The sequence below is a fragment of the Centropristis striata genome, chromosome 11 (assembly GCF_030273125.1).
Source record: "Centropristis striata isolate RG_2023a ecotype Rhode Island chromosome 11, C.striata_1.0, whole genome shotgun sequence".
Taxonomy (NCBI): domain Eukaryota; kingdom Metazoa; phylum Chordata; class Actinopteri; order Perciformes; family Serranidae; genus Centropristis; species Centropristis striata.
The window spans coordinates 29,325,682-29,351,320 of record NC_081527.1 but is presented as its reverse complement, the minus strand read 5'-3'; the positions used below and the strand labels follow the sequence as shown (position 1 = coordinate 29,351,320).

The window sequence follows — 25,639 nt, the reverse complement described above, 5'->3', positions numbered from 1 at the left end:
TGTAATAGCTCTTAATAATACAAATCTCCCAATCTCTTGTGTTTTACATGTTCTAAATTATTGTTGCTGTGAATTAGATTCAATATATTGTCTTCAAATAGTCATTTCCATTAAGAATTTATGAAATCTTTAAAGGTAGTTTTCTCAAAATTATTTTTTTTCTTATGCTCTAGCCATAAATCTCAACTTCATCTACACTCACACTCTTTATTCCTAAATATTTTCTGAAGGTTTATACAGAGGGGCTTGTCTATATATCATTCTTACCCTCATTTAAAGAACATTTTGTTCCTAAAAACTTGGGCCAAAATTCATTTTTTAATGGCTTTTGACAGTAAAAAATAAGATATTCTAATTTCCTTCAGTAATAAACTTTGAATCTAATATATCAACAAAATAAAATTGTAACTTTAAAATTGGTTTCATCCAAAGTTCCGATTTATGTCCTGAAAATATCTGCACATTAATGCATATTTAATGACTCCACGCCTAATTTACAATGCAAAAATACAATTTCCAAAAACTTGTAATGCAAGAAAACATTGTCTTCATGTAAATATCAGTAAGTTAAAAAAAAGACCCTATTCACATGTCGTGTGTCCCCTTAATCTGCCTGATAAATAATGAAAAATAATAAGAATGTAGATCAATATAGCCAATAATAACAGTATATTGTGCAGCAGAGTTAGATAAGATAATCTTTAGACCGACATGGACAGAAGAGTCTTTCAAGGATTTTATTTTCATAATCAAGTCGATTTATTTAAGACTGCTGTGGATTTACCTCCAGGAACAGATGCTGAGCTGCAGTACTGCACTAAAATGTAACAATAAAACATGAGATGCACCAACTGGGGCTAACATCTACTGCAACAACATAATTTTCTTATATGCAGCACACAGCGACAGACTGTCTCATGTCTTAAACACTGTGAGTGCTGACGTTACTGCCTGCCCACAGTTTTCTGGCCATTTCATCCTGTTCTTATCTGCGAGAAACAATGCCAGGCTTGTGGTGCCTCCTGTTTCATAGAGATACTGTATCTGCAGCCTCTTGAGGACTCAAGGAGGGAACATTCAGTCCACAGTGAAGTCTATATGTTACAAAAAATATACTTTTTCTAACAGTTTGAGGCCAAATAACTATAAATATAACACAGGGAAATGGCATTGGAATGCAGAGTTTGTAGTAATCGGGTGGATTATGTTTATCAGTTACAGTTTAAAGCAGGTAGTCGACAATCTGTGACGGATTACATTTTGAATTATTTCAGCCTTATCGGAGGTGGTGTGAAATGGTTGCGCTGTGGGCTATCGATGCAATCAGCCATAAAATGGAAAAACCCTTCAAGCAGTATGGCTGAATTTACATTTATTCAGGAAATGGTGATATCTGAAATAAACACAAGCAGATCAAGATTCAATTCTGTTTTTTCTGCCATTTGAAAGCAATCTATATGACAGAGATTTAACTTTTTTTTTTTTTTTTATCTCTCTCGAAGGTTCTTCTCAACAGATTTTTGACCAAAAAAAATGCTATAACTAGGTTCACTTATTTGTCTTTTATAGACCATTATACCACATCTCGTACTAGCAAAGCTTGAAATATGACAATGTGTCAGAAAAAAACATTAGTGAGCCAATTTTTTGTTTAACAGCACAGACATTATAGTGCTTTACATGGAGGCTTCAAAATATGTCGTATTTTTCAAACTGAGGCACCAGAAATAATGTAGGTGCAACAGCTTAATAAAGCATTAAAATAATAATAAAAATTATTAATGAAATTGAAGAATATGATCTATTTTACATGAGATGCCTCGGGGCAAAGAAAGAAGGTAGCTAATTAAACTAAATCAGTCTCATGGAAAAAATATATTAAGCCCTCAGTTTATTATTATTATTTTTAAAGCAATCTTTTATGTTATTATTAAAGACTGCTTTATTTTATATATTACAACATGTAAAGCTTCTTTGAGTATTAAGAAAGGCGTTATACGAGTCTGATGCATTATTGTTATTATTATTATAAAATAAATTAATAACAATAAAATAATAATAGCCTGTCAACAGAGGTTGTCAGCAGTCACTTTTGTTCATCATTAAACTGTATAATAATAATAATAATAATAATAATAATAATAATAATAATAATTTCCAATGTCAAAACTCTCCATTTCTTGATATTTTCTATGGTTTATAATGTTCCAATCTGTGATTTTTTTTTTAAATCATAAAACTGATTAGTCATTTTTTAAAAGAATAAATCCAAAAATAATGAGCTAAATGTTTGTTAGAAAAAAAAAGAAGAAAAAAATGTAAAAAATCCTTTTGTAGAGCAGATTTTCAGCTTTCAAAGAAGTGGAACACGTTGCAGTGCATGATGGGAATGTTTGGTGTTCGTCTCAACATTGCGAATGCGTTTGATGAGATGAAAAACTACATCATGGTCTTCACCCTGCTGCAGAGATGCTTTGTTATCTGCAGTGACACACGTGTTCACTCAGCAAACACAGGCTTTATAGCATCTCTACACACACATACACGCACACACACACACATGCATGCATTCATGCAAACAGACACACCTGAATGCACACAGACACACACACACACACACACACACACACACACACAGATCATTTGACAGGAAAAGCCCTGGCATGTTATGTATGCTGGCGCAGCTTTAAAGTGTATGTCACTGTCTGTATACCTGTGCCAGCCTTTGTGTCCCTCATGTTCCCATGCCAGTCTCCTCCCTGGCAATAATCAGCCAACGCTTTGGGCACAGCAGCGAGTATTGTGGGCATCCTGGCAGCCTGCTCAGGCCTGTCCAAGGTATGTAGCTCTCACCATTATCTGCACACTGTACGGCTAATTAGACAACAATGGAAGCTGAGAAACGGCGTCCAAACGAGGGGAGGAGTGTGAACAGCGGGGAGAGCAGGATGTGCCGTCGTCATTCGTGTGCAGAGAGACGATTTTCCAAAATGTGGCTGGTGAGGGAACAATGAGCGCGCTGTGAAGGAGTCTCTCTCAGTACATCCAGCCTGCATGTGTGCACGGGAGGATGAGTTTCAAGTAAAACACTGAAATTAACACGACCGAGTAACAGCTGAGGCATTCATGATTACCATCTACTGCATAAACCTGATGCCAAAAGAGCTGGAACGCTCAATTAAAACATCAATTTCAGAGGATATATTGACAGGAACAAAAGTTCTGTAGTTTTAACATAATATATACTGCATTTACACAGTTTTTAAATGAAAATATGTTACAATGAATCAGCAAATTATCTATATATGATATTTATTGTATTAATATTGGGGAATTGAGGTTGTAAGCAGAACTATATTACTAACATTTCTGTATATTAAAGGTATAGTTTTCCATTTTAGCTAATGTGTTTATTCTCTCCCTATAGTGAGCTTTAAAGGTGTTGTAAAAGGTAGATTTTTAACTGCTGAACTGGTTAGCCAGTTGCCATGTGTCTCAGTCTTTATGCTAAGCTAAGCTAACTGGCTGCTGTCTTTAGTCTCACATTCACCATAAACACATGCCAGTGGTAGTGATCGTCTCTAACTCTTAGCAGGAGCAAATTAATGTATTAAAAATAAAAATCTACTCCTTTAATGTGTAATCAGCTAAAACAATAATAATTGGGCTGTTCTGTCTGCATATTCTTATTTGTGGTGTTTTAATGCTCATTCATCTCAAGGAAAAACACATTTTGAACTAATTATTAATGGAAGAATGGTGAGTCACAATGAGTGCTTGTCACATGTGAAAACACTGTGAAAACAGTTACAAATGGTTCATGTTTTGGGGAGATTGTGTGGATCACCTGTACAGTGTGAAATTGTCTTTAATATTTGGTATGCTTTAGTTTGGGCTTCAAGTTTAAGAGCTTTTGAAGTGACTTTTAGGTTTTGGTAAGATATGACTGGTCATAATACTGGCAAATGTTTTACAGGCTTCATTTTGTTATATGTGTCTAGCCAGCTGCAACATCTGGGGCTGAAAAATGAGGTGGAAGCAGTTCCTCAACTGGCCACTTGAGGCTGGCTCATAAATGGAGTTGATCCCCATACGTAGACCCGCATGTTAAAATGCCCAACTTTACAGCAGAAATAAACTTGTTTACAGCCTGTTGCAAAATACTGTTTTTGTCCCCAGAGCTAATTTTCCTCTCCATAACAACTTCATAAAACTAACCTTTTTATAGGACATCAAGGCCTTAAGTTATGCATAAATAAGGATGTGGTCTCTTTGAGTCACAGGTAGCATGTTTAAAGCAACCAAACTTCATTCTGCCACTTCAGCTTCACCTCTTTAACCACTTAACCAGATTGACCAGGAGTTAGGAGTCTGCCAAGATGGTGACTGCCGGAGCCACAACAACAACAACAACAACAACACCAAGCTTCACAATGGCTCTTTAAAAACCTTTAGAGTGGGAGGTCACAGAGACTAAGTCCATATTTTCTACAGTCTATGGTGTCAAGGTAAACCAAGTTCAGTGAAAACTATTTAAAATCTACCATTTCAACAACAGAATAGAGCTGACTTTATCTTCAGAGTTTTATTTTGAAAATCTTTAAAAAAATTAATTATTGCATTTTTCTATCACAAACTGTAAATCCTTTATTTTTAAGAGAAATGCTTAAAAATGTATTTAAAAGTGCAATTATATTCTGTTATTCCTGATATATGCATCTCCCCCCAAAAACTAATAAAAAAACACCTTTCCTGCTCCCCCCCCTCCTGCATACTTCTTCCTCTCGTCTTATTCAATCTATTTTTTCGCCTCTGCTTTCTCCTTCGCCTCCATCGCTCAATCCGAGCTCGTCCCACCTGCAGGGAAGCCATCCATCCTTTGTTCTCCTCCTCCTCCCCTTCACCTCCACATGTCTCTGTCTGTTTTCTGTCAACATCTGCAGGGGGAAGCCGTCTCGAGCGCTTCTCATCCCTCTCGTCTCTCTGCTGCTTCACAGCTCTGCATATTTATCCTCCTGCAGCCGTATCCCATTTCCCCTGCTCTCACCCTGCACCTGTGGAGGAGCGGTCCCCGTTGTTTCTCCTTCAATTCCCTCACCTTCATCTTTTTTCTGTCTGACATTTTTCATTTGATCTCACTGCTCTATCTTGGCATTCATTCTTATAGCTTTTTTTTTCAGCTGTAAGAACGTATTTCCGAGACTGAGGCTCAAGCTATGAAAAAGAACTTCGTAAAATGCTTCAGAAATTCAATAAAGCAGGAAAAAAACACCACATATGCACTTTTTTATAGCTTGTTTTGACCTGGTTTTGTATAGCTTTGCCTCAGCCATCAGAATGCATTTCTTAGACAGTGTCTCAAGCTGAAAAAAGAGCTTGAAGCCTATAAAATTAAAGTTTAGCTGACAATAAATATATTTTTTTCAATGTAGTGGTGTCTTCTATCATCTTGCATGTGGAAGTTTAAGTACATTAAAGCAGTGAAAATGAACAATCTAAAGTGGCAGCATTACATTTTTTTTTACCTTCTTTTGCTGCAGATTGTTCCTTTAAGCTACTATTTTACACCTCAGATTTCAACCAACATTAGAATATATGTTTTAGACAGTGTCTCGGGCTGAATGGTTCATAAAAAGCTTATGAAATTAAAATTAAGTTGCCAACATATATGATTTTCATTCCATTCTTGCATGTGGATGTTTAAGTACATTAAACCAGTAAAAAATGAACGATTTCAAGTACCATATTATGATGAAAGTTGTTCCTTTAAGGCTTAAAAATTAGCTTGAGCTCCTGTTTTACCCCTCAGACTTCAACCAACATTAGAATGTCTTGGACTGAAAAAAGTGTGTGATAGCTCATAAAAAGCTTATCAAATTAGTTTAGTTGCCAACATGATTTTCAGGGGTTTTCTACAATCACCAGCTTACATGTGGATGTTTAAGTACATTAAACCAGTGAAAATATGAACAATTTCAAGTGGCAGCATCATATTTTATCACCTTTTTTGATGCAAGTTGTTCCTTTAAGGCTTGAAAAGCAGCTTGAGCTCTTCTTTTACCCCTTGGAATCAGACCATCTTTCTGACTAATCCCAGCCAACCCATCCCCTCACCTGCAGGGAAGCCGTCCCAGATCTCCAGCCAGTCGTATCTGCAGAGGGCGCCCGGCGGCGGAGTAGTGTCGGGCTCCATGTCGAAGCTGTCGAACTCCACCACAATCTCAGACATCTTGGGGGCGAAGATCATGAAGGTGCAGTCCAGGTTGTTGGGGTACTTCTCTGGGAAGCCAGGCGTCTTGATGACGCCTCTGGGAGCCGTAAAGTTTCTGGAACATTCTGGACCTGCGAGGATAGAGGACACCGATGAGTTTTTAAAATGTCAAGACGTGTTTGGACAGAGTGACAGAGGTGTGAACTCTCAGGGGTCAATGTTCACACATCACTTCCACTTTGACTTTCAGTATTTTTTTTGCAAAATGAGCCGTTACTGGTACCAAATGCTGAGACACGTGCATCTTTGGATTGATACTTATTAGTCTGTATTTTATATTTTTGACCTTTTCTGTCATTCCCTCTGCAGAAAGAAACATTTAGGAATGCACATTAAAACCTAGAAACCTTCAGTTTCTGACCTTTCCAAGTGTCTAAAACTTTGGCCCTCAAAACACTGATACAGCTGAGACTTCACTGGAATAAAGATTCACTTTCACTGAGTCCCTGTGAGTCTTAAACTAGATTTTTTTCCAAAACTATAGGTGGAAAGATTTTATTGCTGAGCCTGGAGTTTCTTTCTTTTATTTTTCACCAATATTGTTTCATCAGTTTTTAGACGAAACACATGAACAAAGCTTCAATAGATGCCGATTAAGTGACTTACTTGCCTCAAAAAAATACCTAATTTATAATGATCTTATCTGTTTTTTTTATTACATGTTGTTAAGTTTGGTGTTTGTATGCAAAACAAGGATGCTGATATAATGCTGCGTAATAATACTTTGGAGATTATTTTATCATTTATTATTATTTAATTATTTGCAAATTGTATATACAAAAATGTAGATTTGTAAAAGTTTCCCCAAGTTCTGTAGCACTTAAAAATGACATGAAAAATCTATTTTTAATCCTTATAAAAAATGAAAAACAAAAGTGATTTTAAGTCTCTCTGACTTACTTAGCTCGTTTAAGTTAATTTATTGACTTTACTTTTGTTTATTTCTTATATTTTGTATTATTTTAAATATTTCTTTGATGCTGCATCAAATTATTGTTGGATGTCTTAAACAATGATAATGCTGGTTTGTTATTTAAAGATGTTTAATCATTTAAAAAGTACAAAAAAAGCCTAATTTTGAATCTGTAAAAAAGTCCCAATTCAGTCTGTAAGACCCAGTAACAGATTTAATGACCAGTAAAAATTTTCTTCAAACATAAACTTTTGTTTTATTGACCAAACTCTGTGTCGTCTCCGTCCAATTAAAGTGACCGCTCCCCTCCCTGTCGGAGCCGTCTGTGTCTGTGTTGTGACTGTTGACGGTCGCAGACACTGAGAGGCTGTTTACAGACAACCAATCATGGTCAACAAACAACAGCAACACAGAGATACACTCACAGACACATAAATACGACCCTCATTAGAAACACACACACACAGGCATAATCAGTCAACCACAGCCTCATAATTTGTATTCAGAGTGAAGTCAAATATCAGTTCTGTTTAATGCTTTGTGGATTCACCGCGTGTTACTTTGTCTTTCTTCGCTTTTTTTCGCCAAGGAAATTTAATGATGCTCTCCTGCTCAAATTTATTCTAGCTGCTCTTTGATTAATACAGATATTTAGCTTTGTATCTACCTATAATCCATCATTTGTAACAATGCATCTCAGTGTAACCGAGCTTTTGAAAATTGCTATTAAAACAAAGTTTCACTTGCTTACTTTCACACAAAAGAATCCCCACAAACATCGCCTGCTGTTATTTTGCACCCTCTGACAAGGATGTTTCCTCTTCTCACACTTTCATTCATGCATTTTGCATGCAACACCTTCTGGTGAAGTTATCGTCAGCTGTGTTATGTTTACATATCTGCCTTTTTTATATTCATCCCACCATTGTTGTGTAGTGGTGTGATGTTGCGCTAAATCACAAACGATGCATAGTAAATTCCTGCGAAATCCTACAATGAATGAGTAAAGCCTCTAATTCTGAAGGTATATAAAGCAGCACATTTTCATGTATAATTTAATCATCCTCATTAATTTAATGTTGCATTTCTGTCAGTTTTACCTGCTAAATTCTTCCTGCAGAAGCTACAAATTTGCTTTGCTCTGTTTACTCTCAATGCATGTTGAATGAAACACAAGTGCATATATCGGTCATTTCTATCTATTCCCATGCATGAATCTGCACCACTGGAGAGCAGTTGCATGTTTGCAGGGTTGCCATGTAGTCTGTGACGATAAGAGAGCACCGTTGAGACCACGCTGGCCCTGTGGGACTTTGATAATGATGTTGTACAGGCACAGAGAGCATTATGCAACAGAGACCAACGCTTTATTACACTAAAACTGCTGTTAAATCCAACACAAGGACAGTTTCACAAACTGTAGAAGCTAAAAACCCTCAATTCCTCATAAACATCACATGCTCCTCTAGATTTTAAGATGACGAAATAAAGCCTTTTCAGCACAAACTCAACAAAAAACTCCACTGTGAGATAAAAGTCTCCTGATAAAAGTACAAACAGAGCAGCGGGTTGAACACAGCAGCTGTTATGTCATTGTGGGTTGTTTTTTTTTATTTTGTACACAAGCTGTTTTCTCCACAGTCACATCCACACTGTTGATAGCGCTCATGAAAAATCTGTGCGTCGGCTCGCATCAGTCAACCGGCGGCTGGCAGTTCACACCTCTCTTGTCGCAAAATGTGACACGAGCGAGGTTACGAGACGGTGACTGATCTCTGTGGGTGAAAGACGACACGAGGCGTGGACCAGGGTCAAGCATCCCTCTGAGGGACGAGATGTGTGTGTGTGTGTGTGTGTGTGTGTTGGAGGTTCTTGTGTTGCCAGGCCAGATGTGACCTGCATGTTATCCGAGCGTGCCTCTAAACATGAATCTACATAGAGACGCACGGTGCTGGACCCCATGCTGTTGACACAGGTGGTGTCATTAAAAGGGCGACATGATGAATGATGTGGAAGAGAAGAGGCAGGCTTCGATCCCGCTCAGCTGGCACACTTTCCAGCATTTGTGTGTGTGTCAAATGTGCAGATGGGTTGAGTAAATCTGTGCCTCATGAGAAATCTCTGCTGCTGTCTATCAAGGTCAGAAATTAATGTGATTGCAGGGCAGAAACATCCTTGAAAGTTCATGTAAAATAACAACATATTGTGTCTTGCTGAACCTCACGGGGCCACTGTGAGTCATTTTTTTGAGCTGATTCTTTTCAGAGCATCGAGGATGAGAGCAACGGAGCACCTTTTGATCTGAAGACAAGCATGTAAACATCTAAGAAGGGGAATAAATTCCTGACAAACCGCTGCATCAACAACTAGAAAGCATTCACATACATTCAACCAGGCTTTGCTTCATTCAAACAAGTGCATAAACTCATAAAAAAGCTTGAAAAATGTTGTGAAATCCTTAAAAATCAATATTTTGTTTGGCTGAACTGTGCACAAATGTTCTTTTTTTCTGCAAAAAAAAGCTGAGAATGAAGACTAAACATTACTTCATTGGTTGAGAAATGTCTGAAAAAGTGAGCCAGATGTGCAATATGTTACAATGTTTTTGCACATTTGAAAGTGTTTGTTCAAAGATGTTGCATCTATTGTGTTCTCGAGCATAACTGTTATTGTGTAACACTAACAGGAGTGTGTACTTTCCTCAAACAACATGGTACATTGCTCTCATCTCTCATTCTCTGTCCGTCTTTCTTTTATCTTTTTTATCAACGAGCCTTCAATCAGCTGCGGCTCAAAGGAGAAAAAACATCCCTCCCCCCCGCCAACGAAACCGCTCAGACATGTGTTTTTGGTTTGAAACCTGCAATAAAACGGGAGAGTTGGTGCAAATATAGTTCCAGGAGGCTGAAGAGGGCTCACTTGGCTATCATTTATAAATGATATGTGCTCTGCGGTCAGCAGAGGGTGGAGTTATGGTTATGGTTATGAGAGGCGGATGTGCAGGAGCTTTACGGCCCGACGCTCATTAGTCCAGAGATCTACCCGCTGCTGCCAAGCGCTATCTTTAAGGCCTAACAGAGCGAGGGTTACGGCTTTATGTGGCGGCGTTTTGGGGTTTTTTCAACTTAATGACAGACATGGAGGAGGATAGACAGAAGACAGAGACACAGAGGTATGAAGAGACGTACAGTATCAGAACAAGCAGACTTTAAACAAACAACTCATATGAAGCATTTTCTGATCTGTAACAGATCTGTACGGATTCCATTAAGTTCAGTTAAGTAACTATAAAAACCTGGTTATGGTTGGGAAAGATTGTGGCCAGAGAGAAATAAAATACATTAATAATATTGGACACATTTATGCAATTCCTGGAAAGTTATCATTCTTAAATTCTTTAGTGAAATTCATAAACTGCACCAATATATACTATACTATACTATACTATACTATATCAAATACTATACCTATTCTTATTATTGTTATGATTACTACTGCTATTGTAATTATTATCATCATTCTCCTTCTTCTTCTTATTACTATGATTATTATTGTTGTGTTTTTTCAATTCATTTAATAATTGTATTTATTTATGCTCTACATTTATTTTATTTAGTTTTATTATTATTATTATTATTGTTATTATTATTATTATTATTATTATTATTAATAATAATAATAATAATAATTTATTTATTCATTTGTAATTTCTTTTTACATTTATTTATTTATTATTAAACCAGCAAAAATATGTTTTAAATGATTGCAAACTGTTTATAAAACATGTATATTTGCATTTTTTTTGCAAACTATCTCCCCTTCTGAATTGTTTGAATGCTGAAAAATATAATTCTGGTGAACACCAAATTAAACACACTTTGAAAAAGAAAAATGATTTAAATTAATAGCAGTATTCACTTATTAATTTTCATTTTTTTTTATTATATCTCCTTCGCAATCCTGTACAACTGCAGATTTTTTTTTACCATCATAATTGATATAATAATAAATAATAAATAAATACTGTTACTGTGTATTTACTGTTTGATTGTGTTGCGATATGTGCAGAGTTAACAAAATGACATACATGAATGTCTAATATCTGAATTGAATCAAAGAATACAGTTGCAATAAAATGATTGTGAGATCAGAGGACAGAAAGAGGCAGAGAGACAAAGAGGGCGGTCTCAATAGAGTAAAAAGCCTGTTTGTAACCAGTGCAGCAGCTCCATTTAGCAGCGAGCTTCAATATGCTGCTCTGACTGTAATGGATTTTAAATGTGGCGAGAAGGAAGGCAGCAACATGGCAGGGGGATTACCTGAATGACTACAAGTGCTGTTTTTAACTTGTTAGAGGGTAGAGGACCCATATTGAGGCCAACACACACGCACACACACACTCTCTCCCCCCCACACACACGATGTCCTAGTTTCGAAGCCCCTCTTCTGTGCCAGAGCATCCATCTCATCTGCAGGTCACCCCTGTTGCCTCCAAGGACAAACAGCCCATTAGCTAAATGAGCCTGGGGTCCCGTGCACCTGTCTGCTGCACACACACACACACACACACTCAGAGGAAGCCTGATACACACACTGAACTGCAAAAACAGACAGATATAAGCACGTAGCAACATAAGACAAACAAAGAAAAGACAATCTGAGTAAACACACTAAAAGGGTCGATCACATTCACACAGAAAACTCCCAGCTCGCTGTCCTGCGGCTGAACAGAAGCTGATAGAGAGGAGACGGCAGCCGGACACGCTCAACAACAACAGGAAAACAGTCACTCTGCTTCTGTGACAAACACAGGGAGGGACAGCAGCAGCATGCACACACACACACACACACACACACACACACACACACGCACACACACGCACACACATGCACACACACTCTTGTACTCTTGTACTATCTTTGTGAGGGCCCTCATTGGAACAGTGAATTCCCTTATAATAGTTTGGGATTTTTCATTAGTTTTAGATTTAATTTCGTTGTGAATTTTTGTTTTCAAATTCAGTTGGTTTTAATGAGTTTTTAGAGTGAGTTTGCTAGTTTTACTTTAATATATATTTTTTAAATGCTTAGTTTAAGTTGAGTTTTTATTAGTTTTAGTTTTTTGTAATGGGGTATTTGTTGGGTGGGAGATTAAAAGAGGTCACAGTAAATTTTGCCTTTATTTCCTTTGCCTTATCCATCTTCATTATGTATGAAAAAAGTTGACAAAGATGCAAACGAAGGACATTTTCACTATAATTTTAGTTAGTTTTGTAACCCCACAATACAGTTTCAGTTAATTATCATTATCACGTAACCTTTAACCCTTAAAACAAAGTCTGAAATCTTTAAAAAGCCTTTAAAGAAGTGAGGACCAGCCAAAATGTCCTCACTTTGCAAAAATGTCCTCACTCTGTTGGTTAAAAACGTGTTGTGGTCCTCACTATGTAGGAAGTACAAGAACACACACACACACACACACACACGCACACACACACACACACATACACACACACACACACACACACACATCCTTCTATCTTCATGAGGACTCTGAATTCATCAAATGCATTCCCTTGACCCCTAACCTTAACCATCACAACTGAATGCCTAACCCCAACCATAACCACCTAACCTAAACCTGATTATAACCTGAACCTTAAAATCAAGTCTTAACCCTCAAAAAGGCCTTTAAAGAAAATATCTCCTCATTTTACAGCCATGGTCCTCACTGTGTAGGAAGCACGAGAAGACACAAACACGCATCCTTGTATTTCTATCTTTTTAATGTAATGAATTTGTAGCCCCTGACCCTAAACCTGAAACTGAAACTGAAACTGAGTCCTAAACTTCAAACAATTTTAGGGCCTTTGAAGAAGTGAGGTCCACCTGAAATGTCCTCACTTCACAAAAATGTCCTCACAAAGTTAGTTAAGAACTAATTCTGGTCCCCACTATGATTGGAGTACACACACACACACACACACACACACACACACACACACACACACACAGACCTGGCTTCATACCTCCGTATGTTACAGAATAAAACATGCTCATTTTGTTCATTCACTAACTGTTTCCATACAAGAAAGTCAGAGTGGTTAGAATTTCTTAAGTGAAATACATTTTAGCTTTCAGATGGTCAAACAGCCTCAACACATGGTCCAAGTTGTAGCTGTTGCTGCTTTTGATCAGATGGCATGATACTCATCAGCAGATGGAGTTTGTCCAGTAAAAGCTAAGGTTCAAAGTTACTGATCAAGTAAGTGATTTAAAAACAAAATAACAACAAAAGTTGGACATATTTAAATCTATAAATCCACACTACACTAAAACAGTGAATGTTTTCTCAAGTGCTTCCCAAGACTTAACAAAGCTAGTTGCTTAAAGGGCTGATACACACAAATTAGAAGAATATAATTTGTCACTTGGTTCTATCAATTCTTTATACTTTGGCTTGGTTTCATTGTCAGTCTGTCAGCAGAAAAACGACTGGCCTGATTGTCATGAAACTTGGTGAAAGAACACATTCTACTTTGGAGTGGATCCAAATTAGGACATCAATCAACTTATTATTCACTTGCTTGCGTCGACATTACGAGATGAGGACATTCGTGCTGCTTTCATGTTGTGCTGGTAAAATCAGAAAAATGTGTTCGCGATCACATTTTATGGCTCACTTGATCCCTTTTTCTTTGTTCTTTGTTGTCGTGCAAACACTCGAAACAGCAATCAATTGTGTTGTTTCTTTGCCCGGAGGAATAAAATAAAGCACATGTTCTTAGCGGCGTCTACGTTGTCTCCACATTACAACTTAAAGCTCAAGAACTTTAACTAGTTGCTGCTAAGTGGGATTTTATTTGTCCAGGTTTTTAGAGAAAGGCTCGGCTTGATAGCTTGAGAGGAACTGGAAGTACTGACCCTTTAAATTCCTTTTATAGATCTAAATTAATGATTCAGACTCCACCATCAGTGTCTGTTTCAGAAAAAAACTGAGATAAATTTAGACTTTTTCTGAAACTAAAAGGCATGGTGACCCAGACTATAATTCCCAATATGATCTTATCAGCGATCAAAGCTCAAATATAAATCATCACACATCGATGTTGAAGCTATATCTTTAAAAAATCCCTTCAGGAAAATGTTCAGGTCCAGCGCTGATACTCTGGCGACCTACTTTTAAAGATTTATTACACTGACTTTCTAATAACATCCTGTCATTCATCAGTCACAGCTCCACTTTGCACCCTGAAATTAAAGTCGATACAGGCCGATTTGAAAGGTGCATTAGAAGTAGCGCTCTACTTTTTTGTGGTTTAGAGAGAACAGACGGCGGTGCAGAGCCTGGAGAAGCTCAAGTGTGAATTGGGCCCCCTAACCTAACTCGTATCACTCCCTGATTCCTCATTTAAATACAGAAAAGGCACTTGCCTATCCATTTTTCATCTTACAATACTTTCAACATAAGTCCACCTGGGGATTCTTATTCGTGGATCCTGTGATTCTGTGAATGGTTATTGCTCTCAGGGGTGCAAACAAAAAAAAAGAGAAAAAAAAAAAGGAATGTCACGTAATCGCGTGTTCCCTTTTTATCTGATTTATCTCCACTCCCTATTGGTGGAAACTGAAGTGGCCACAGGAGACTCTGCGTTTGGCAGCAACTCAAGTGGACCCGAGAGGGAAGAGCAAATACAAATGTAGGACACGGGAGCAAGGTTCCTTCCCTGACAGGCGGTGTTTATGTAGGTCTATCCTGCGTGCATCCTGCCCCAGCTGGGAATCACTGCTCCTCCAGTGGAATTCTGGGTCTTTGAGTTTATGTAACTTGCAGGCGTGGAGGTCAGTGTACCAGAGGGTCAGCTCAGGCTGTTTGGACAACCTCGGACATTAATGTAATCTCTGATATGTTATTTTAAGATGAGAAACAGAGTCTTTAGTTGTGTGCCAAATTCATGTTTCATGTTTTTACATATAATTGTTTTACTTGGTCCACACACTGTAACATCATAAATGTATTTATTTATTGGCGGTGGCTGTTTTCACCCCGACTGAAAAGATTCCCACAGCTTTGGGAATAGTTTCACAGTTTGCTTCCTTCTGTCTTCCAGGGAAGTTTGGCTAATCTGCAGGGTTTGTTTACATCCTGTATGATCGTCTGACCTCTCATGTTTCCCACCCCGTCACACATCTTTTTCATGATCAGTTAACTTGTGTAATGCCAAAACTCAAAGCAAATAAAAACCTGATTGTATGACATCAGATATCCCTTTAAAGGGAAAGTTCATCCCTAAATCAATCATGCATATTTCTTCTCTTACCTGTAGTGCTATCTATTACAAAGTGCTGGAGATATCGGCTGTAAAGATATCTGCCTTTTCTTGACTAAATAAACTAAATGGCACTCAACTTGTGGTGCCCAAATCCCCCCAAAAAACATTTTCAGCATTCACAGCAATGTCTCTTTTCATGATAATCCACAGACCTCATTGTGAGCATTTTCATTTTTTTTTTCTACTGACCTTCTCAACCACATCACCGCACAGAAGGAAGCATTTTTCTTTAGGATTCCTTTAGTGATTTTTAATCCTAACCCTGTTATTTTTAATGAACCTTAACCAGGTGCTTAACGTTAATCAAAGTGTTTTGCAGCATGTTTAAAGCAGCAGTCGTCCTGTATCACATGAGAACAGTTTGCAGCAAATCAGAAACATTCACAGTCAACATATTTGTGGTTAAAAAATTTTAACGTCATCTTTGGTTCTGCAGAAACTTACAATGTTAACATTCTTTTCTGGCAACTGGGTTGTGCATGTAGTCCCATAGAAAGCAATAAGTTCCTCCATGAAACTGCTCACAACAGGTCTGTGGCTTTTCCTCCTGAACCAGATCATGATTTCTTGAAAAAGACATTGCTGTTGAGGTTTTCAAACGTCACTTTTTGGCGCTTTGTGCAGCATAAGTTCCAAATGGTTCTATTACCAACACTCGGCAACTCACACCAACACATCTAGATGTATAAATAGCACTACAGGTAAGAAAAACAAAGATTTTGGGGTCACAAAGTCACAGAGGACAGGAATGATTCGAACATTAGTCTGATTTGGTTTCACCTCCTGCCACCCTTGAGCAGCCCGCCAGCCTCCTGAAATATGTAAAATGGCAAAAAATTATTTACTGCTGATTAATTTATAATAGCAAGCCGTGAGGTGATGAATGCCATTGATCCAAACGCTGCAGAACAAACCTGTGGAAACCTGGATAAACTACAATGAGATTTAAATGGGCTGCTTTCCATGAGGCAATTCATCACATTCAGCTGAGTAACTGCAGCTCCAGCTCAGTGGCGTCCCTAGGCTTTTTAAAAAAAATATTATTATTATTATCTTTTAAGATCACATCCTAAAACTACGGTTTCTTATGTTGATGCTTCGATAAAACAGTGTTTTTGGACAGATTTGAGTAACAATTAATTATTAAAAAGCCATTACTTTGGCTTTGGTGCACAAGTGGTTAACACTTCCAGGTCGCACGTGAGCACCCAAAACAGCTACGTCAGGCAGCAGGCGCACTTGACAACAGCAAGCTGTTCAGCTGAAGTGTAACAAGATATCATGTTACAAAAAAAGATTTCCATGTTTTTCCCCCCAAAGGTGGTCAGCAATCAAAGAGGTCATGGGAATAGAAATATAATAAATAATATAATAATAAAAATAATAATAAAAAAGAAATGATGTAGAAATGTATAATTTCGAAAAGAGTGTTGCAGCTGGAACTATGAGGGGAAGTAGCTAACATTAGATAGCTAGCAGCTAGTTAATATTACATGGGAAAAAAACAATATTTTATTATTAGCATCTGTCTGTAAATGCAATTGTAGTGTGTGAGAATTGTGTACCTAAAAATAATTAAGCTTGGGCTTCTTCTAGACTTCTTCTAGCCCAAGCTTAATTATTGTTAGGTACACAATGTATGAATCTAGAGGGGAAAGCAGCTAAAGTTAATGTTAGGCTATAACATCGAACCATCTTGTTTATTTTCTTTTTCATGCATGATAGCAGCTAGCTAGCAGACAGGGATCCTGCACAGCCTGCCTCTTTTACTGCTAATGTGTTAAATGGAAAAACAATGTGTTGTTACCTAGCTAGCTAATGTCATTACATGGGTGCAAACTAAATTCAAAATGCGTCACTCATTTGACGATCTGTGGTTATGCATCGTTTTCACCTTTTTCACCGATGATATGACAGGTTTGCAGTGCACCCCAGCTCTGGTTTTTAGCCGACGCTGCTGTCTGATACATGCAGTAACAACATGGGCATTTCAGCAGGAACATCACAAGCTACAACAACGACTCACCTGTCTTGAAGACCTCGTAGCGGACAGAGAATCCCGCCCCGTGTGTCTCGTAGTCTGAGACGAACTTGATGAGGAGCTGGCTGCCGCTGGAGATGATCGGAGACGGTGCAATCTTCCCACAAAACTTTCCCAACATGGGCGAACCCTCGTCTCCGCCGTTATAAACCTCCACATAGTCGTACCTGAAGGAGCAGAGAGGAGATACAGGGTTAGGATGCGGCAAAACAACAGCACTAAATCCAGATGGGCTGATCTTTGGATGAGCTCATAATTATCTTCTTTATTGTGGGGATTATTGGGTTCTGCTTCTTCCTTCTGTTTTATGCGCCTTTGCTTGGATGCACGCAGCTGTTGAACATATGCATGAGTAATTGTTGCGTCTAAACCTAATTTATCTGTTAAAAAAGTCTGCAGTTTATAGAGGCATTCCACTGATTTTACACAACAAAGTTAATCCTCTACAAATGTTTAACAGAAAGCCGATGTTGAAAACTGGAGGCATGGGGGGCTCCAATAAAAGACACGATAAATTTGCATGGTGGGAAATGAAGGATTAAATATTTTGGAGTTTGACACATACAAGAAAATAAATATTATGATATCATACGATATGATATGTTTTGAAGACTTATTAGCAACATTTTATTAATTTTAAATAGCTGTTTATATCTGTTTTTTGAGCATAACCCCAATACACTTTGTTTAAAACAGCTGGTTAAGCTTAAAAAACAAACCCAAGCTGTGAAACCACAACAACAGATCTCTGCTAGATATCTGTTTTTCTCAGACATTGTTTTGGACACTGAGTGCTTCCGGATTTTGACAGACTTGAGGCGTTTTCCCAAATACCACTCCAGTCAGCTGATTGGTTTTGTTTGCATTGTTTTGTCTTCCAGTCCTAATAGCTGATGCTGCTGTGGGACTCTAAACCATGACAGCTGCCTCGAGTGAATGATGGAAGATTTCCACGTTGCAGCAGCAAATCTGAGCGTTTCACAGTGAAGAGAATTGTCAGATACAGCAGCTGTACGGTGAATTATTAAATGTATGTTTGAGGAGCGGCAACATCTGCTCATCTGCCTTCCTCTGCATGGTGAAAAGATCAATATTTATAGTCACAGATAGTTTATAATGCTCCGTTTAATCTCAAAGAACAAAATCTATAGATCAGTGAGTCGGGAACATCTGAGTGTAATGTATGCGTCCCCAGATTGTGCCCACATTCATAGAAAATCACATTTTTTCCCATAAAAATCATATCCAACCACATATTTTGTTTCATATATCCGCTGGTGTGCAGTGAACAATGTTTTTTCTTGCTGTTGGCACTGATAAAAAGCAGCAGCTCTGTTTCAACTATGAGTGGGGAAATAAGAAAAAATAAATCAGGTTTGGGGAAGTGCAGTGGACAGAAGCTACTCTGTCTGTTGAGTGAGAAAGCGACATGCAGAGACAGAGAGAGAGAGGGGCAGCGAACAGAAATATGAAGATGGCAGTTTGAAACAAGGGGAGGTTCTGAGGATCCCACTGAGCGCACTGAGAGACTTCATCAGTCTCTGCTGTCTGTGTGGACCTCCCACCACCGCCGCAGCGCCTCATCCTTTACCAGCCGACACCCCTCTGTCCACCCACTGTCCGCTTCACAACATCTCAAGTGTGTACTCTGGAAGTGCATGCTGTTTTATGCGACTTCTGCAAAACAGGGATATCATGTGTGGCATCTGCAGACAAACTGGATTTGTTTGTGTTGTATAGAGGCTCTGCAAATTATAAACATAAGTCTAAGTGCATTTTTAAAGTGTGCAAGTAACTTAAAGGTGTGTTTGTGTTTTTATGAGTATGGTAAGTGTCTGCGCAGCTGATCTAATCTGCAGTAGATTCACATGCTGAAATGCAAAGAGAGTCCACAACAAATTGGCTGATTCTATAGTGTTCAGAGCAGAGGTGGAAGTAGTATTCAGATATTTTACTTCAGAAAAACTTGCAATACTGTTATGAGGAAAATACTCTAAAAATTCTAAAAATACAAGTAAAAGTCCTGCATTCAAAAAAAGTCTGAACATATTAGAATCTGAATATACTTGAAGTACCAAAAGCAAACATATTCAAGATAAAGAATGGCCCATTTCAGATTATATCACTGAATTATGATAGTGATGCATTTGTGTGTTATACCTATAATATTGCAGACTACTTTATTATTATTAAATTAGGATCAAATAGGTGCAAAGAAAAAAAACACAATATTTGCTTCCAGAATGTAGTGGAAAAGAAGTAAACGGTAGCAGAAAATGCAAATACTCAAGTGCCACACAAGTACCTCTAAATTGTACTTATGCACAGAAATATGTACATGTACTTAGTTACTTTCCACCACTGGTCCTAACTGCACCTAGACACATGACTGGGCCTTTGCAAACAGGAGACTACAAAACATGACAAACTGTCTTACTCCACATCAATGGTTCTGAACATTTTTGGGTTTGTGATCATTTAAAGCCTTGCAATGCCAACTCATGCACATGTTGCATACATTGTTGTATACATCTATGTATTTTAATCAAGAACTCTAAGATGTATGTCGCTTTGGATAAAAAGCATCTGGAACCTTGTAACAATGCAATGTTCCCTTTTCAGATTTTTTAAATGAAATAGTTTGCATAAAAATAAAGGAAAGATTCAAAGTAAATTGTGTCCAGTTGCCTGTACTGATACTCTAACATGTCAGTCTGAGGGACATTTCTGAAAAATGCACTTGAATATTAATAAAAGTGTTTTATCTGCAGAAAAAAATAGGAAAGTGGGTGCAACAAAAAGTAAATTTCAAACTTTCATCACAAAATAATTCCAGCTAGCAAACTTCACAGACTGATGAAAAACATATCTCACACAGTGAACCCCCCACATGCTCACAGACCTTTCCTGTAATGATAATTGCAGCAGCGTGCTGTTTTCTGGAACATCGCTGTCGTCTGGTACTGATACCTACTAGCTGATACCTTCTGCTCGGCTGTGTTCCCTTCACACTGCAGAACTTGTTGCATACCAGGTCACACATATCAGACGTTTGATATCATCAGGACAGCAGAGATTCCAGACAGATAATGTGTACTGACCATCAGTCCTGATTGACACTGATTCCCCTCTGAGAGTCAGGATGGGAAACCCCAGTGGATCTCGTCTGCGTTGACCCAGACATTAACTCTGGAACATCTTATGTGGAACAGATTCGTCACCTCTAAAACTAGTTTTCCAGTCTCCATATATCTGCTTTCAAGTGTTTTGTTGCCATTCTTTTACCATTATTTTCACATCTGACACTCTCCTTGTTTGAACATTTGTCTTTTATTAATGGCATACTGTCTGAAACCACTTTGTGACTGTTTTTATAAGTGTTATACAAATAAAGCATATTAAACAGAACATGTTATGTGATATAACAAGCTTTTTCCTCTCGCAGCCAGCTGTGGAAACACTGGCGACTATCTAAAGCTGAGCAGCAGTACAACAGGCAGAAAGTGGACCTGAGGGCCCAGATCAGCTGCTCTGGTGTCCTTGAGCAAGACAGAAAATCCATACCAGCTTTGGGGTTTCTGTGGTGAAGCTGACCTCCGACCTCTCTGACAAGAGAACAGAGAGTTTTCCTAAGGAAGCTGGGTAGAGTATCAAAATATTCCTTCAGCATGACGGCTTGCTGATCAACAGTAAAAGCTCTCAGGTAAGAATGTGTGGAATGTGTGTCTAACGAGAGCCTTCCCTGCAGAAAAACACACTAAAAAACAGGCCTCCTGGCCAAGCCAGATAAATAACCACGCTAGGTTTTTTTTCTACAGCTGAACCAGACAAAAACACCTGTAGAGTCCTCACATGGTGAGAAACTTCCTCATCAGGTTTGGATCGTCTCAGACTGAAGGAATTCAGCTGTTGACTGCTGATTTTCCTCATGGCTAACAGCATTAGCATGCAGACGGACAGCTTGTTAGGCAATGCTTTTCAAAGAGTCACTTCATGAGCTGGACGTGGGAATTTTGTTTCTCTGCCTCAAATCTCTCACAGACATCTTGATTTAATGGTGTTGTAATGGTGTCTCTTTGGACAATGGACACATGGAGAACAGACAGACCTACAGTAAAACACTTAAATATGACCAATACGACCATTCCTCCATATTAAATTTGTAGATTGATGACTCTTAAACTTGAACTTTAAGGTTTCTAAGGTCTTGAGCAGGTGGAAACAGTGTTAAGTCTTTGGGAAATATTTGAGGATTTTTATCTTCCAAAAATGCTTATTTGAAAAGGTTTAATCCACACAAACCTTATTCCTAGATGTGAAAATAATTTTCCTTTTAGCTTTGTATGTGTTGTGGAAGTCCCAGATACATTGAAAACCAAACGATGTCCTGTCTGAATTAACAATATAATTTAAAAGCAACAAACAGCTCATTGAATTACATCAACTTTTCCAGAAGCAGCGTCTGGATGAGTGCCAGTACAGCGCTGATACACAAATAAACTGATTTCGCTGTGATTTAATTCCAATAGACGGATCAAAATGATGCAGAAATAACTACATCATGATGCCGATGTGTAAAAAGTCTGAATTCATGCTTTGTCAGGTCTGTCTGCAAGACGATTAGCAAAAAACCTTAAAAATGCTTTTTTCTGAATGGGGTTTGGAGCCTGAGATCAGCACTCTACTCTGTGCACTTTTCTAGTTTACTTTTATATTTGTTTATTTGGTATTTTGATGCACTTTAGCACGTTGGTCTACTGTGGCTGTGTTAAATGTGCTATTCAAAGGCATTTCTTTGACTCTGAAGATGTTTTACTTTTGAAATTTCAACTGAAAGCAACATAAAAATGTTTCTCTTTGATGTCAATCTGATCAATACAATAAAATCTAACAAAATCATGGAGAAGTTGCTGGCAGTAAACATCCAAACATTTACACATGGAGCTCATTTGACTATAAATATGGAGTAAACTATATAATTACTGCTTCATCATCCGAAAACATGAAGATCAAATTAGATGAATAAACAACATCAACAAATTCTAAAACAATTGTTACATTTCCACGCCGTCGAACCTACAGTCAGACTTCTTAGAGAAGTCTGTTGCAACACGATGCATCAGCAGCTCTGACAGCTCAGGGCATAAACAATGTTTTCGATGTTTAAATCGAGCTATTTGAGCTGGAGGTGAACAAAATCTGTTCTTTCTCTGACTTTATATTTCTCTGTCTCTCATTCTCCATGTGTTCGCTGAAAGCTTTACATGCCCGGTGAGAAATGGACTTAAGTGCTCACTTGTAAAGTCTTAGAGCCGACGGTGATGTTTAGGTGATGGCATTTTTATTCATAGCATCAAACCTCCTCCTCTCCTCTTCCCTCCCTGCCATGTCTAACAGAGGCTCATAAAATAAGAGCCATAGGGGGAGAGAGATGTGTGTGTGTGTGTGTGTGTGTGTGTGTGTGTGTGTGTGTGTGTGTGTGTCTGCATGCAGATGGCTACACTCACTCACTCAGTCACTCCAGCCAGTCCTGGAGGCAGTCAGTGTTTACAGAGACAGGCCGTTTAATGAAGTGGGTCTGTCTCTTCACACTCTAGTTAAGGAGAGTCTCTCAGTCTGCAGCCCTGCAGCCGCCGCTCCATCCCCGCACAACACTCATTAACCACACCGGCTACTCATGCCCTCCAAATGCAGCTGTCCGTAGCAAATGCCTTGCTCAAGGGCAAAACTATGGCCGTTCCATCTGGAGGGCACAACAGCAGATGTTTAAATTAACATTTTATGCCGTTAACAGGCGCTCTTACCCCCACAGTGATGCACAGAACGGTAAGTGCAAGTGGGCTAAATGTCAGATTTAATAAGCAAACAGTCGCAGGAAGTGCCAGGGAAGGTCATGAGATGTATAAAATACTCGCTGAATCTTGAAATATGGAATAATAAAATGTAGGTTGAGAAACTCTATACCACCAGCTGATATAAAAAGCACCAAATCAATTTATTTGTTCCATGGAAGCTTTTACATTCGGTGTTTTACTGAGAAAAAATTCCTTCATTTACCCGAGGGTGCAATTTCCACCATGGATGGGGAGGAACTGTGCAGCTCAGTTTTATTTGCTCACTAGGATCTCACAAAAGAGAAAAATATGGAATTCCATTTAATAGATAAATAAATAAATAAATGAAATAAATCAATAAACTTAGATAGAAGAAAGTAGATTTTAATAAATTAAAATAAATAAATCCTGAAATAAATAAATGAGACGAAATAATTTTTTATATGTTCATGACTCTAGTATTTATTTAATTATCTATTTTTTAGGCACACCTATCTATTTCAATGACACATTTATTAACTTAATATGCATGTTTATTGATTAATTAAATCATTGATTTAATACATAAAGATTTGATGGAAAAAGCCAAGAGCTGCAGAAAAACTCATCAAGGTTGCCCTCAATTTTTATTGCAATCTCCTCTCTGCACTGGGACTTTGCCTCTAATGCCATAACTAACTGAATAGAATTACAATTTGATTAACAGGTGGAAGACTGTAATTGTGATATTCCTTCTAACTGGATGCTGGACCTTACATAAAGAAAGATAAAGCATTACACACATCCAGAAACGAATTAGAGTGGAAATCAAATAAAAAATCTGGGATACAGTCAAATCAACCTGACCGAAGCAGTGACCACTTGGCTCCGACAAAGTTACCAAAGTTAACACAAATGAGGATGTGGAAGATTATCTCTTTAAATAAACCAGATCCAGACGGAGAAGGGGAATTTTCACACAGTCCTGCATTCCTCTCCACCTCCTTCTTGAGCTACCGGAGGACTGAAGTATAAGCGGGCTCCCCCACCCTGCTCCGCTCATACACTGCAGTTAACAAGCTCGCTGTGTTGTGTTGTGTTGTGTTGTGTTGTGTTGTGTTGTGTTGTGTTGTGTTGTGTGTTGTGTTGTGTTCCCCCTGCAGCTAACCTCTCAACACACATCTGGAAGGTATCACGGGAGCATTTACGGGGCGAAGTTTGAGCCGTTGTTACATTCACCTCCTGCAAAGCTGCAGCTGAAGCTGGGCATGACTCAGTGTTTCTGCAGAGCGCCGTCACACCTCTCTCCTTCTGTCGTTCAGTTATTCCGTCCACGTCTCTTTCCCTTCATCTGTCTGTGCAAACACTGTCTGCTCTCCAACTTCCTCTCCAGACATTATAAAATTATTCCAAAAACTTGCACTTCTCTGTAAAACATGTGGCATCAAAGGAAACATTCCACTGTTGAGACGCCCAAACCAAATATTCATGAGCTAAAGTTTGATCAAGTGTTGTCATAAACTTTTTGGCATGCCCACTTTTTCTCCCAACAGGCCTCGTCTACTTACACTCCATGTAGTTATTTCCTTGATTACCCAGAAAGGCCTTCAACAACCTCCGGAAAAAGGTGTCAACTTGTTGCTGACAAAGAGCGACTGTGCCAAAAACAGAGACAGAGAGAGAGAGAGAGCTATTGCTCATTTCAGTAGTTGAAATCCTTGTACAATGAGACTAATGTGGATAAACTAGAAAAGAGCTCTTTTTTTAAATTCTTAGAATACGGGCACATAGGTCATTTGTTCCCAACCTCTAATACGCCCACCCCAGGAGCATTTCCTAAATTAGTTTTAAACACATTGTTAAAGTGTTACATGGTTGCAGTTTCATTAGATCTAGGCTACAAGACAACTTGTTGAAAGTTAGGAGAAGAATTGTGGTTTGGCTAACAAAAGTTGGTTAAAAAAGTACAAAAAACGGCAGAACTACCGGAAGTGAGGTAAACCATGATGCAGCTACGAACAGACTTAACTCTGAAGTTAAGTTTTGCAACTGTCAAATAACAGTGTTGACTTTGTTGTTCTGCTCCAGGTATGAATGTGATCAGGATGTTCCAAATAAAACAACTATTGCTCTCAAATTGTAGATTTGAAGTCACTTTGTCTTAAATTCATGTAGAGAGGAAACTGAATTAAATACAAATAAAACCTGCAGAAAACAAGCCAACAAGAGCAATTTCCTGTTTCTGTTATTTGTCATTTTTGGTGTGAA

General features: G+C 38.2%; 1 protein-coding gene across 1 annotated transcript in view; it reads right to left on the bottom strand.

Moving 5' to 3' along the window:
- The window catches only part of LOC131979878 (neuropilin-1a-like), a 96,645-nt gene that overhangs the window by 51,839 nt on the left and 19,167 nt on the right, over positions 1-25,639 (bottom strand). The window contains exons 3-4 of the mRNA XM_059343946.1: positions 17,544-17,725; positions 6,115-6,342 (exon numbers count right to left, since the gene is read on the bottom strand). Coding sequence (XP_059199929.1) covers positions 6,115-6,342; positions 17,544-17,725 — 410 coding nt within the window. The remainder of the gene's footprint in view (positions 1-6,114; positions 6,343-17,543; positions 17,726-25,639) is intronic.